The following is a 15237-nucleotide window of genomic DNA, read 5'->3' as shown; positions in this document are numbered from 1 at the left end:
GTTGTGTAGTATACTCCAGGCTTTAGGCATGATGTTTACATTCGCCAAAAGCAAAATGAAACAAACACAAAATAGTATCATAAATGTATTCCGTGGGAGTCTTCACATTATATCCAAAACTGTAACGGACACTCATATATTCTAATATACAGATTATTGCTGACACACGGCAGCTCATGATCAAAACTTAAATGAGCAGCATGAACATTCTGCTAAACCTCTCCTTTTGTGTTCCACAGCAGAAAGAAAGTCTGGAATGTCATCAAGACAAGTATATAAAGATAGCAGTTTTGTATGAACTGATTTTGTTGTATTTAGACTCCAAACTGCACTACTTTCTTTATGCTTAAAAGAGTCTACAGTGTTATTTGTTTTTTTTAATAGATCTGGAGGAGTTTAAAACCCAGAGGAGAAGTCCAGTGAGCGTCAGAGAGGGGCAAGGTGTGGTTCTTCTCTGTGGCCCTCCAGCACATATGGGAGGTGAGGCATTTTAATATCTACTTGCTGGACGACTGATTTGGGTTTTTTAATAATGGTCAATGGTGATACTGATGGGAAAAAGACAAACATGGCAAATGTAGTGACAAAATCTATTACATGGCTCTTTAAAATGCTTCATTCCAATTAATAAGTTGCAGGATTTTTCAGTCCGACTGACCACTAAATTGCAACGGCAATTATTTTTCTACATATGTGTGCTACTGTTATATAGTTTTCACTTATTTTGTATTATTTAATCACCTATTTATGTCACACAATAAATAATTATCAACACAAATGAATATCGTATGCCCATTTATTTATTTATTTAAGCAGCTGTGCAAGAGCAGGAAAATGAGCATCCATTCAGCCATTATTGCTAAATAAAAGCCTTTGTGGTTATATAAGGTCTGGTGCAACAGTGTATTTTGTGATAATACCTGACTGACTGTACATTACCCCTTATGTGTATGATATAATTCTACTTAATGATAGAAAATGAGGCAAACTGTCTGCCAATATATCAGTCCATCTGCTGAGATGGTCTGTCCTGCTAGCCTACAGAGGACGTATCAATCTATAACTGTCTTTATTACAACGGCGACGCAAAATTTAGATCAATGATAATTCAATATGTTTAACAGTATTCTCAATTATGAACTTTATGTTGTGCCACATGTCAGTTATTATATGTGCAGATGTTAACTGTTCAGAGAGACTTTGCTAGGCAGACTCTAGGCAGTTTCTACTGTTTGTTCCTATTAACCGCACCCCAACCAGTAATTATGGTCCTCTGTAATTAGGGCTTTTCAACCTCACTGCCCATATAACAGCATAAACACATATTACCTCCTATTTCGTGGCTGATTTAGTGGCCTTAAGTGGCACACTACAGAACATAAGTTAAATGTTATGCAAGGCAAACTTTTTGTGTTTGCTCCTTGCTGTTAACTCAATGAGTGGCCACACTTAAGAGTCCCTGAACATACTGATTAATAGACCTTTTATGTTGTCACTTAGACTGTTGGCATTTTTATGGCATGTTGAACTCAGGGCATTTACAAAAGGTAAAGAATATCACATTGATGTGCAAAATAAGCGCAACCGTGTTTGTTTACTGAAAAGTGCGACAGCTTATGAGCAGTGCCATTTGTCAATGAGAAAATGTGTTAAAGATGTAAAATGTAATGTTTTCATTAAAAATACACTACACACTTTAGATGTTTAAGTATAAAAGTGGTTTATTCTTGGCTACCCTGTCACTTCTTATTAAAAAGCTCTGCGTGAGTTGAAAAGTAGCACAGCTGTGCTACATTAGTGTTGTGTTCCACTGTCCCCTGCTGTCTTGATTACTGTGTTTAGTGTTGGGCTGAACACATCAGGCCTTATTGCTTTAATGGAGCCAAACCTTTTAAACCTTACCGAAAGCTAAAATAACTTGTTTTGTGGATCAAAAAAAAAAAAAAAATTAGCAAAGATCATATCTTTTTGTAGTGATGGACTGGCCTTTTTTGGTTTTAAAGATACTCAATTTTTCAAACTGTACATTTTCTTTCCTCGTTAATGTTTTATTGCAGTTGTTATAAAAGTTAACTTTTGTTTGAATGAATGAACAGATGGATGGATAACTAAATAGATAGATAGATAGATAGATAGATAGATAGATAGATAGATAGATAGATAGATAGATAGATAGATGGATAGATAGATAGATAGATAGATAGATAGATGGATAGATAGATAGGATAACTAGTATTAACAAATGGAACCTTTTTAACAAGAGTTTTCATTTTTTTATAATTAATTATTAGCACGTGCAGTGAAAGCCATGCTTAATGTAGTGTGATTCTGTTTACTCACATCATTGTATTTCTGAAACGGATTAGTATTAAAATCACAAAGTTGTTGAAAACTTCTTCAAAGCGTGTGTTGCAGTACAGAGCCTCACCTCTTCTCTTTTCGACAGAGTTGACCTTTTCCTGGATCTTCAACGAATATCCCTCATTCGTGAAGCAAGACACGCGGCGCTTTGTGTCACAGAAAACAGGCAACCTGTACATCGCTAAAGTGGAGCCCTCAGACGTGGGAAACTACACCTGTGTGGTGACTAACACTGTGACCCAGAGCAGAGTGCAGGGACCTCCTACATCGCTCGTACTCCGCAGCGATGGTGATGGCCTCACCATATATATATATATATATTCAGTTTATAAAAAAATATTCAGTTTTGTGGTATTAAACATATGGCTTTGAAGGAAATGATCGCTCTTTTTCGGTGTTTCAGGCATTATGGGAGAATATGAGCCCAAAATTGAGGTCCAGTTTCCAGAGGTTTTGGCCGTTGCCAAAGGGTTGACGGTCAAACTGGAGTGCTTCGCTTTGGGAAAGTAAATATTACTTTTCTTATATAATATCACATGCTAGCAATCACTGAGACATTTTATCTCTTGTATTCTTTTATACGTTTACGCTATTGGCTATTATGATTTAAAGGGAAACGGTTCAATAACAAATCACCTTTACATTTGCTTTCAGTCCAGTACCTGCGATCACCTGGAGAAGACCAGACGGAGTTCTTTTTCCCAGAAAAGTAGATTTTGGCAAATCCAGCGGTGTGTTGGAGATCCCGTATTTCCAACAGGAAGATGCAGGACCATATGAATGCACGGCTGAGAACTCCAGAGGCAAAAACACAGTCAAGGGGAGACTGTCCTTCTACGGTAAGGGCAGAAATACTCAATTAAATAAATGTACTTTTCTCTTGTAGGAAAAGTTTAGCCAAATAAAAAGAAAAAAATGATTCAAGCCAGTGTCATTTTATTTAGAGTCTAACAAAAACATTTTTAAATTTTATTTTTTAATATTTTCTCTTTTCATTTTAGATAACAAATGTTTGACATTTTTATTGTTCATAAATACATATACTGTATAAATTTGGTTAAGTTTACTTTTTAGTTTTACCCGCCATGAGATTTAAAAAAATTATAATTAAAAAAAGTAATTGCTACTTTTATCTCATATTCCATTCTTGTTATTTTGAGTTTATATCTTGACTGATTTGCAGGAACTGTGAGATATAAACTCAGAACTGCAGAAAAAAGGCTAAATTGTAAGATATCTCAGAATTGTGAGAAATAAACCAAACAATACACAATATAAACTTAGCATTTTTAAAAGAAACCAAGAGTTGTTAGGTAAAATGTCACATTTACTTTTTTATTACATAGTGAAAAAACAAAAAAAAACTATTGAAATGTGAGATTCAAACTCAGAATTCAAAAAAAAGGTTAATATATAAAATCTGAATTTTAACACAATGCTTGCTTTTTGTTAGAATTTTATGTTGTCATAAAAAACTGCAAAATAGAAATATCACAATTGCCTTTAAGTAATGATTTGATATTGCCTTTGAGTATTTTTTTAATCAGTGTTAATCATAACCCTGGTTCAAGCTGCTTTCACCGCTTTCAGAAAAGAGCAGACTGAACATTCAACTGATTCTACACACTTTCCATAATCTGACAAACACACAATCGATATGCACCATTAAGCTTTTATGAATGCTTATATATTTGAGTTTATCTCTGATCAATATGTTCAATTTTTAACCCCATTATGCTTTATAACCAGTATGTCAGATTTTCATGAGCATCCCTGTATGTTGTAATTATTTGTCATTGCAATTATTTGGCAGGTAAAATCCATAGTCTCCCATAGACCGTATTATCCATCTATCACTGCTGTTAGTGCTATGGAATAATCAATATGGGTCACTGTTGTTTATAACATAATGTACGAAGTCAAAATTATAATCTCCAGCAGTCTGACTGATACCTATAAAGCATGCTACTGTGTCCATTTATTCTCCTTTCTCTTCCAATTTACAAGAAAAGTTAAGCCTATGCAAGACACACGACCTTCACCCAGGACACGAGAATCAGTCTCGTTTTAATGTTTCCAAGTCATTTTTAAAAATGTTAGCTTTAGTTATAAATATGTAATCAAGGTTAAAACTGTAACTTTTGCACTTTTTCTAGCACCTTTTCTTGAGCGTGCATGGGAAGGCTGTGCGTTGTTCCTGAAAGAAATATAAATATTAAAGCAACATGCCAAAGGCAGGCTGCAGATCCATAAAATGTGATCCATATTTAGTGAGAGCTGAGTTTTGTAATCTCATCATCTCAGTGTGAATGCGTTTTACTAAATGCCCTCGTAAATTATTCATACTGTCTTATGCTTTTTTTTCTCTTCATTCTAATGCCATGTCGATTGATTAATAACTGGATTCGTTCATTAATTAGCTCATAAACCGCTTGGTTGGTTTACTGATTCCTAAAAGGGGCTAATCAATAACCGACTCTAAGTGTGTCTGGGATTCAGGGAGCTGTTGAAAATTCATTTTTATCAGCAGCGCTTTGTGAGGTGCTGATATCTGGCTGTGTGTTGTGTGTTTATTGATGGATCTCAGCACCCCCCCATCTGCTGGAGAAGCCTCAGGATGTGCAGAAAGCCATTGATGAATCTCTGCTGTGGGAGTGTAAGGCGAGCGCCAAGCCCAAACCGTCCTACAGGTGGCTGAAGAACGGAGAGCCGCTCGAAGCCTTTGAGGTGGGAGTTGAACTTAAGATTGAAATCTCAACGTACCGTAATTGAACGTTAAACACTATCAAGTCTCAGTCGTTTCTCATCTTTTTCAATCGCACTAAATAAATGCTATTTAATTTCAGCTGGGTTTTTTTCTTCCCATTATGTCTCATGCAAAGTCTGCCGGGAACTACAGTTTTAATTAAGTCAACATGAGAAATAATTTCTTGAAATAAGTAATAAGTTCTTGATTGGTTACTTAATTTAGTAGATTGCACATATATTAGAGCTTTTTACAACTTCATTTCACCATAAACAAAAGCTAAATTGGCTATAATGTGAAAGTAGATTTTTCACTTTAGAAAACTTTTTCGTAATCTTAGATTATTTTACATGGTTGCCAATGCAGCATTTCTCATTTTTATTCATTTATATATTGTATTTTATTTCAGGTAATGAACTACTAAATATATAATATTCTAATATTCCTAAGTAACAACATTTCATTTAAATAGGCTGTCGTGCTTAGACTCTATAAAAGTTATATATTAGTAATGAATTTATTTCACACTAAGTATAGTTCAAATCTCTTAACATTTACTGACATAGTTTTAAACTCACTGATATAAAATGTTTATTAGGATTATTTATTAATAAATATTAAAGCCTAAATTGTGTTTTGATTTCACTGTTTATGATGATTGTTTGGTATTATTCAAGATAATTAAAATGTACCTCAAGTATACTTGCTATAGTTCCACTTTAGTAGAATCAAAATGACTTTAGCTTATCTTTAACCGGACCCCAGCAGTGTTTCTTCATAATTAAAAAGTACATTAAGTACAAAATTAAACCCCAAAAAATACTGTTTCAACACAACCTTAGGTCAAAATTGGATTATGAAAAAAATAATATAGTTAATATACTAAAAGTAAATTGAATGGTATTAAATATGGTAAATATGTAAATGTATTTGTAGTGTACATAGCTTGAAATAAACATATTTCAAATACATTTTAGTATATTTATTTTTCACTAGGGAACCAAAAACTGGTACATTAAGGCAGCATCGTGGGCACAACAGTTCCAACAACAAGATGTGAATAGAATTGAAAAAAAGGGACTCAATGACTTCCTATTGCCTCATTCAGTATTATGTTGTTTGTGCATGTGCATTCTGCATGTGTATCTCCAGAGCTCTGCTTTAGGTCTGTCTCAGTTGTTGTAAGGTTGAGAGCAGATCTGTGCTGTATTAAAGCCATGTACAACAGAGCTTGTTTCATCACTCTGAGAGATAGTGAACACGATCTCAGCGTGTGAGGCTGCACTCTTAATGAGCTGAGGTGTTACCATTTTGTAAATGTCACCATCGGCTACCTCAGCATTTGATCAATCTTCAGACCAAAGGTCATCCATGTAGTCAGAGGAAGAGAAGAAGAATGTCGTTTGTTATTTGATGATTACAGTGGAGAGAAAAAAAGCTATCTACCATCACCTGCACATCACAGGAGCTCCATACGGTTACTAGAGAGTAGAGTAGAGAGTAACCCTAAGTACTAGCGCTAGTCATTTAAAGTATATATATATATATATATATATATTTTTTTAATAAGTAATGAGCAATTTTTAGCAGTGCTGTCGGCTGACAGAATTATATCACAGTGTATAATGCATAAGCAAGCTGAGGCAGATTAAGTCAAAATATGCCCTTCTCTCAAGTAGCATTGAAAAGTCTGATGCTACACACACACATATATACACACACACATATATATATATATATATATACATATACATATAGAATAAATAGATCAGTCACAATTTTGCAAATACATACATGGATTTCCGGTATTTTGCTGGATAATCTGTCAAAATGCCATTGAGATTTTTTTTTGTAATCAAGTACTCTGATTTAATCGAGGAATTGTGACAGCCCTAATATATTTAAAAGTTTGTAGTTCTCCCACGCTTTTTGATTTTCTCCTTGGTACTAGTACACCAAATCATCCTCTGCTTGTGTAAATGTTTACCTCAGCAACAATATCACACATGCCAAGCCAATACCCATAATGTTGGGGCAATCTTTGCGATGTCTATTCAGGTGGGCAACTTAATCAGTCTGGTGCAGCACGGCCCACTCAAACGGCGCTCTCCCGTCGAGGGGGAAAGTGCTGATTTCAGTGGAATGTCACCCCTAATTAATTACCCCCATAAAGCTGATTTATGCCACCATTTGTCTTTGCTGCTAGGGGCTGTACTGATCTTCTCTAGTTTACCCCCGTCAACACGGCACACATACGAAGCGCTCTGTTTATAATATCAGTTAGATTGTCATGCTCCGTGTCGGGGTGAATCATGTGGCCAGAGAGTTACACCAGCTGCATCGGAACAATGAAATTCAAGTGGCATAAAGCTAATGCCAGCAGACTCTGAAGTGCCCGCATGCAGAGAGCGAGTGCAGATATCTGAGCCCTTTAAATCTCAGTTCATTCAACCTGAATGCACCATTCAAATTTTTCACACTCAAGTGAGCGCAATGGTAACATAACGGGGGCTTTACGAGTAAGTGTTTGGCCAGGATAAAAAAAATTATAGACCGCCCATCAGCAGCAATCCACTGCTACTGTGGGATTAGATTCATCCTCCGTTCTGCTGCCTACACATCTGTCATTTTATTCTTTTATAGCAGCCACTTTCCATGAATATGGTATACTTTGGTGATGTCCCACTCCTTTTTTGCTTTGTTTTTGTGATGGTTTTATCTAAGAGAAAATATCTAACATTATCTAACAAGTGATGATTCAGTCAAGTAAATCAGATGGTATGGATGATTCGGTAACACTTTATTTTGATGGTAACTTTTGAGCATTCTTTTGACAATAAGTCATTAGAGTATTAATAGCCTGTCTGCTTAATATCAGCCGTGATAGTCTCCCAACAGACATTCTACTGACTATAAGTAACTTAGCAAGTAGGTGTCACCTCATTCTAACTTTAACTCTACCAGTCTACTAATACTCTACTAACACTCCAATAAGAGTCAGTAGATATTTAGGTGCAACGTTACTTATATAGTCAACAGAATGTGTTAAAGGGACCATCAAAATAAAGTTAAACCAATGTTCATTTCCATGTGATTTACCTACATTGTCGCTCAATAGAGTTGCCAAAAATCCATGCTGTGCATTTTACATAGCATTTATACATAACCTTTTAGTAACTTTTTAAAATGTTACTCCAGCCCAAAATGAAAAAAAATGTCATTAAATCACTTACCCCCATATCGTTCCAAACCCATAAGGGCTTTGTTCATTTGTTCAAGGGCTTTGTTTTTTTTTCATTGTTTTGTTCGGGGTTTTTGTTAGATTTCTGTCTTTGCCACTAACATATCTTCTGTGTGTGTGTCCACTTTTCAAAATTATGATAATGTTTGATAATTAATGCATATAGCTTGCCGCAAAGCCCTGTCAAGTGACAATGAGACTATGTCTCAGAAAATAGCAAGGATACATTTGCATTATTTATAGTAATTTCCAGCAGCTCCAGTAGAAAGCTTGTTTTCCCTGATCAAAGCAGTTTAGGTATGATTTTATGTTATTTTGTGGACATATCTGTATCTTTCATGTTTAAATGCGCACAATCTATATATAGATAATTGGAAACATGGTAACACTTTATTTTTTGGTCTCTTATCTAGTAAATTCTACATCCCTAATCCTTCACAATACCTAAACGAACATAACAACTTACTAGCAATTAATAAGCAGCAAATCAGAAATTATTGAGCGAAAAGTCTTAGTTAATAGTTAATTAGTTACTCCAAGTTGAATTGTGGAATTGTTGTTATTTTTCCAGGACAGAATCCAGGTGGTGAACGGGGCATTATCCATCAGCGGTCTAACCCTGTCAGATACTGGGATATACCAGTGTATCGCTGAGAACCGCCATGGCCGAGTGTTTGCCAACTCTGAACTCAAAGTCATTGGTAAGGAATCACTAAACACTTAGCAACTCATATTCTGAAATGTATAGCAACCTGGTCTTACAAAATATATACCCACTTGCCTTACAAATCAGTGTGTTTATAATTAAGATTACATTAAAATAACATAAGACACACCAATTTTCAATATCAAGCAGCTAAAAATAGCTGGACATGGATGAGACCGGAAACTATACCCATAGAATTTAGAAAAAAATGGCCGCATCCATTTTTACGTCAAGAAAAAGCTGGACAGGTACGTATTGCTGTATTTTTATTACATTAAATATCTGTGGATTGCTGCTGAAAGTTAACGCTCTATCATCTTGGAATATGCCCTACACCCAATCCACATGCAAAATTGATATAAGAAGGCATTTGTTGAAACACAGATTTGTTGAACTGTAGTTACACGGGATACAAACCGGATCCCCTCGCCTCTCAAGTACATCTCTGTACTCCGTGAGCTACCAAACAAAGCTACCGTTCATGAAGACCCATAGAAATTAAGCTGGATATTTGTGATGAAATCATTCAAAGGCATCAGTTTTCAAATATCCCTGCATATTAATATTGGATATTATATTCTTTAAGCAATTGTGTGAAAATTGCACTTAATTCATCAAAATCAAATGAAATAAATGAGTTTTACTGCCTCTAGTGTTCATTTCTTTGAACTGCAGTGATATGTACTTACTGGTACGTATTTCGTGTCTGGCTAAAAATTGCCCCTAGATACATTTATGCCACGAGACCGTAGGCGTTTGCCCAGATGATATAAAGTTTGTTTCGTTTTCTTGCAGCAGTGCTGTGAGCAGCAGTACTTGGGTTTTGTTTTCCCTATAAGCTCATTCCGACCACATTGTCAGCAAACACTAGCAATCATTAGTCTTACTACACCCTCTTTACGCTGCATTTAAAAACAGTTGACCCGCTATTATGAGGAGCAGAATAACTTTTGACAGGATCAATGATCAAACCCATCTCTGCGCTGAAGATTAAAGGAGTTGACGTTCGAGGCCATTTTATCATGCGGCGGATGAGAGAAGTGCTCTGTTCCCTAGTCCTGTCATTTGTCAGCACAATGGGTGCTTTGATGCTGTCAGCGCTGAGTGCAGATGGATGCCAAACAGGCAGGAAAGTCTAGTATGCTGAAATTGCTGCCTGGGGGAGATGTGAGGTAGACAGTCTTCGCACTTTAGAGCCTTTAGATTTGTGCTGGCTGGCTTGACTCGGTTTGACTTAGTGGTGTGCGGGGGATAGCGTGAGCTCTTGAGTGTGCTCTTAAGTGAGGATATCGCATTAAAAACATCCTCCTCGCATGCCTTTGGAAAATAAGACGACGATGAGATTTAGCAAAGAGTGAAGCAGATAAAGATGTAGCAGGTTGACAGGTTGTTGAAGAAAATAAGACTGTGACATGACATTTTTGTACTGTTTATTAATTTATTCAAATGTTTTAATTTAACTAATCTATTATTCACTACCCTTTAAGTTAAAAAAGGGTAAAGTATATTAAAGTAATTCATATTTTATTTAGTAAGGAGGTATTAAATTGATCAAGTGACGGTAAAGACATTTACATAGTTGTTAATATATAAAAATAACATGATAAGCAGCAGATTAGCATATTAGAATGATTTCTAAAGGATCGTGTGATGCTGATCCTTACATTAGCTTGGCATCACAGGAATAAATTGCATTTTAAAATACATTCACATAGTTATTTTAAATTATTTGTAATCATTTCTTACAATATTACCGTTTGTAGCCTTGGAGAGCAAAAGAGACTTCTTTCAAAAGTAATAAGTAATTAAACTACTCAAACCCAAACTTTTGAACTTGCATAAAGTCTTCTATGATGAGCGTGAATACATTTTTGAATTAAAATGTTTTTATTTGGGGGATGAAAGCAAAAATGTCAGTGTGATATAGTCTTGATGTTGTAAATAAGAAGCAAGAATTTAATTTTGATGAGTTCACTTTATGAAATGACTTTTTTATGAAATGTAATCATGTATTTATATTTATATTATTTATTCCACATTTTGTGTTCCAAGTCTGTTGTGTAAAAACATGAAATGTTGTTTTTCTTATGTAATATCTAATGCAATGACATTTTGCATCAGAAGGACTTCCCAGACACTTTCGGGAGTCAGTCAATCTATCTTTCTGTCGGTTTTGTAAGATGCTTGTTTTTCTCTTCACATCAGCAGTGGCACCAGATTTCTCCAATAGTGTGCTAAAGGCCCAGACACTGGCTCGGCAGGGTGGAGATGTTCTGATTGAGTGCAGGCCCCGCATGTCTCCGCGCGGGATGATCTCCTGGAGGAAGGGCAAAGAGGCCCTGCGAGAGAGCCACAGGTATTTTTACCAGCCCATTTCCCTTTGTCTGCCAAGAACCTGTTTATTAAAGTGATACAGACAGAGCAATACGATCCAGGTCATGCAGAGGGTTGTTACTGATCAAAGCCTTGATTATTCACATCAAAACGTCTCGACAACAACAGACGCTGCATTTGCATTTACTTGATCTAGAAAAAAAATCTTTTAGGTCACAGAATAGCATCAGCGGCACTTGAACAATCAACCAACCATTGATGACTACTGAATCTGTAGTTTCATAACCTATTTCTAATTAGGTGTAATGTAAAAAGTAGTAAGCATTTAGTTGGATCTTTTTTTAAATCGCATATTCATTATTAAGGCAGTTGATGCCTCTGATGCATTTTTTTAAATCACAAAGTAGATGTTTTTTGTGCCTTTTACAAGATTCTGTCTATTAGTGCATTTAGGCTCAGTGTACATCAGTAGCATTCTGTAGATAAAGTAAAAAAAAAAAAAAAAGCAAACAGAATATTTAATATATTAAGGTAGATTTAATGCATTAATTATGGCTTCTAATGCACCTTGCATTTCATGAATAATCATAACCACAGTTAATGCATTATAAAACTTATCAATTCATTGATATACTGTGCATTTTGCTTTAAGTAAAGTATTACCAAAATAACAAAAACAGGAAGGTCTCTGAAGATCGTAATTTTAGAAATTAGTAGATAACAATACTTTTAGGTTAAATTCTACAAAACAACATTTAAAATATTTTTGTAGAAAGTGCATCTTTATTTTGATTATTCTTATTTTGTCAGCCATTTATATATGTATTTTTACATATAAACAAAAAGTCAACAGGATTCAAAAATGTGGGTTGGGAGGTTTGGACGCCTTCCAGCGTGATGGCTCTGAATCGTGTGTAAAATCAAACCAATGAAATGGTGGGACGTCATAGGAGGGTGACATAAAAACGCGTGGAATGTGCTCTGTGTTTGTGTTGTCTCCTGGAAAAAAAAGCAGAAAAGTGAAAAGGGCGAGGACTACCGTGCTACCTTTCACTACCTCGCTACCTTTCACGCTACCGTATGTGTGCTCATCCAAACGCTACATCTTGCTGGATGACACACATAGCTTGTGCGTGGCTTGCCTGGGAGCAAAGCATGCGGAGTCAGCTCTTGAGAGAGCTGAGAGAGCTGACTGCCTGCATTGCAAGCGTATGCCGCTGTGTGTGCTTCACTCCCGGAAGGATCTCTTTAAAGAGGGATCCTTCTCCAGCGAACCTCGCGATACTGGTCCTACTCGTGCCTAGGCAGAGCGGCGGCGGTGCTCACAGGGATCGCAATGCGACCTCGAGCACGTAGAGGAGTCTGATACGGGGCATCCCTATCTCACTCCTTTCACTTGGGGTCCAGAGCCTGCCCAGCAGATGAAGAAAGCCTGCGATTGCGGCGCAGCGCATGCAGAATGCCAAGGAGACTGCAGTATGAGGAGTTCTTGGAGGTGGTGCTGTAGCCAAGTTAAATATCGATTGGCCAACCGAGATAAAGGACAAGCAGCACCGCAGTAAGCTCAACGCATGCTTGTTCACCACCTTCAAGGCAGAGCCTGTCATTTTTTCTGGATCTCCACACCGAGGTGTTGAGATCTTGGAATAAACCATTCGTCCCTGCATCTAATTGTTATGGTAATGTTGTGAGGATGAAAGAGGGCGGTTATAGAACTATCTCTCCCTTGCAGCAGCATCGTCCTTAAAGGCTCCGTCTCTGCCTTCCAAGTCATTGAGACATACATCAGCGCTGGTGGGCAGGGGTACTTGGCAGCAGGTCAGGCTGGTGTGTGTTTGCACACTATGGTGGTGTTGCAGGCATACCTGTGTTCAGACTAAGAGGGAATCAAAAAAGATGCTCTGATGGTTATGCTGCAGGGCTTCAGAGGGCAGCCCCCTTTGGAGAGCAGTGATATACACTGCATTACACGGTGCCCATCTGCCTCCGATGTCCTCAGGGGACCACCCCACTAACATTGCTAGTGTTACAGGGCATTCCTGGTGAGCATTACTCTCAGTCTCCACTGCCAACATCATAACAGGACTGGGAGGCTCGACCATCATCAGCAGGTAAGGCTGGTGCTTGTCTGCACACTTTGCCGGTGTTGCAGGCGTACCAAGCCGACCTGTTGAAAGAGCTGGATGAAGGCGAGCAGGTCAGCTCAGATGACATTCACAGCATTCTGCCCATACTTGTGGGCACAGAGCAGGCTCTATTGATGGAACAGAAAGTAGATACTCGAGGGAGCCATCGAGGTGGTCCTTCTTCATGAAAGAGAGTTCGGGTTCTTCAGCTGCTACTTCATAGTACTTCATCCAAAGAGGGATGAGGGGCTGACACCCATTTTAAATCTCAGGTTCCTGAACTGGTCAAATCAAATCCGAGGACTGGTTCGTCACGACAGATCTGAAAGACGCGTTCTTTCACATGCCCATCCATCCTTTTCACAGGAAGTTCCTGAGGTTCGCTTTCGGAGGTGAAGCGTACCAATATTGGGTTATTCCCTTTGGCCTTGCACTCTTACAAAGTTTACGAAGTGTGTGAATGCTGCTGTGTTTCCTCTGCTGCTCTTATGACCCCTGCCTGGATCAAGTCAATCCTCAGCACTGCACATGTACGTCCACAGAGCTGCCTTGTGGCAAAAAAGTGAACAAGAGCTCAACTGCTTCAGTGCCCCCAAGAAGGGGTTTTCTTTGACTATGCAGTCTCTGAGTGGATGCCATCAATCTAGCTGAGGCTAGAAGTCAGAGCGCACTTAACATGAGGTGTGACGGCCTCCAAGGCCCTGTTATTGGGGGTCTCGCTGGCCAAGATTTGCTACACTGCGGGATGGTCAACCCCCCATATGTTTGTCCGTTTTTATGTCTTGCAAGCCACTCCAGGCTCTTCTGTTCTCTCGCCTTAGCTGTGCAGGTATACACACTAGGCAGGGATTTGCAAGTCTTGGGGCGTGGGCATCCCATTCCCCATAGCGTCGTTGACACAGCTTGAGTTCCAGAAGTGGAACCTCTCCAAGTTATGTTCATGACAGAAGCTGAAGCCGGCAGCATTCCACATGCTTTTATGCTTCCTGGCCAGTGACGTGACCCGCCTATGACGTTCCACCATTTAACTGGTTTAATTTCACACACAATTTAGAGCCGTCATGCTGGAAGGCGTTCCACATAGCGTCATCGACACATTCCTTCAAGGAACCCATAGTTACATACATCTATTCATTAAAGAATAATAGAAAACAAAATTCCATTTTTTCAGAAAATTCAACTTTGCCATCAAAAGGATAAATTATATTTTAAGCTATAATTTAAATAGAAAACAGTTCTTTTTACTGTATTTATGATCAAATAATGAAGCCTTGGGGAGCACTTCTTTTAAAAGCAAATAAAATAAAAATTTACCAAATCTAAACTTTTGAACAGTAGTAGATCAAGTAGACCTTTATATAAAGTTTTGAGAAGGTCTCCAGTTTCATTATTTGATGTAACATCACACCCTGAATGGTAAAAATGGCTTAAAGGTCACTTCCCTTGACACGGACACCATCCATCAGAGAATTAACTCTGACTGAGTACAGAATAAGAAAATTAACCTCAAAGAAATCCAGCCACATTTGATGTAAGGATTATGCATCGAAGTTCTTACTGACTGTCATTTTTATTTGCATAGAATTTCTAGCTTGACCCAGAGCTAAATTCAGCAAACATCTAAAAGATGTCCATTCAGTAATATCAGGTCTGTTTGTAAGCTTCATGTGACCACACTGACATAGCAGAGCATGAAAACAGCTTTGAACCTCCACTCAGACAC

The 15237-nt window shown here is 37.6% G+C and overlaps 1 protein-coding gene across 1 annotated transcript in view; it reads left to right on the top strand.

The window, feature by feature from the left end:
* The window catches only part of cntn3a.1 (contactin 3a, tandem duplicate 1), a 55396-nt gene that overhangs the window by 25347 nt on the left and 14812 nt on the right, over positions 1–15237 (top strand). Inside the window, exons 5-11 of the mRNA XM_043224063.1 lie at positions 385–480; positions 2447–2650; positions 2765–2867; positions 3016–3200; positions 4949–5088; positions 8920–9049; positions 11260–11410. Of these exons, the coding sequence (XP_043079998.1) occupies positions 385–480; positions 2447–2650; positions 2765–2867; positions 3016–3200; positions 4949–5088; positions 8920–9049; positions 11260–11410 (1009 nt within the window). The remainder of the gene's footprint in view (positions 1–384; positions 481–2446; positions 2651–2764; positions 2868–3015; positions 3201–4948; positions 5089–8919; positions 9050–11259; positions 11411–15237) is intronic.

This window comes from Puntigrus tetrazona, chromosome 23, assembly GCF_018831695.1.
Source record: "Puntigrus tetrazona isolate hp1 chromosome 23, ASM1883169v1, whole genome shotgun sequence".
NCBI lineage: Eukaryota > Metazoa > Chordata > Actinopteri > Cypriniformes > Cyprinidae > Puntigrus > Puntigrus tetrazona.
Note: the sequence above shows the minus strand (reverse complement) of the source record. Positions and strands in the feature narration are given on the sequence as shown.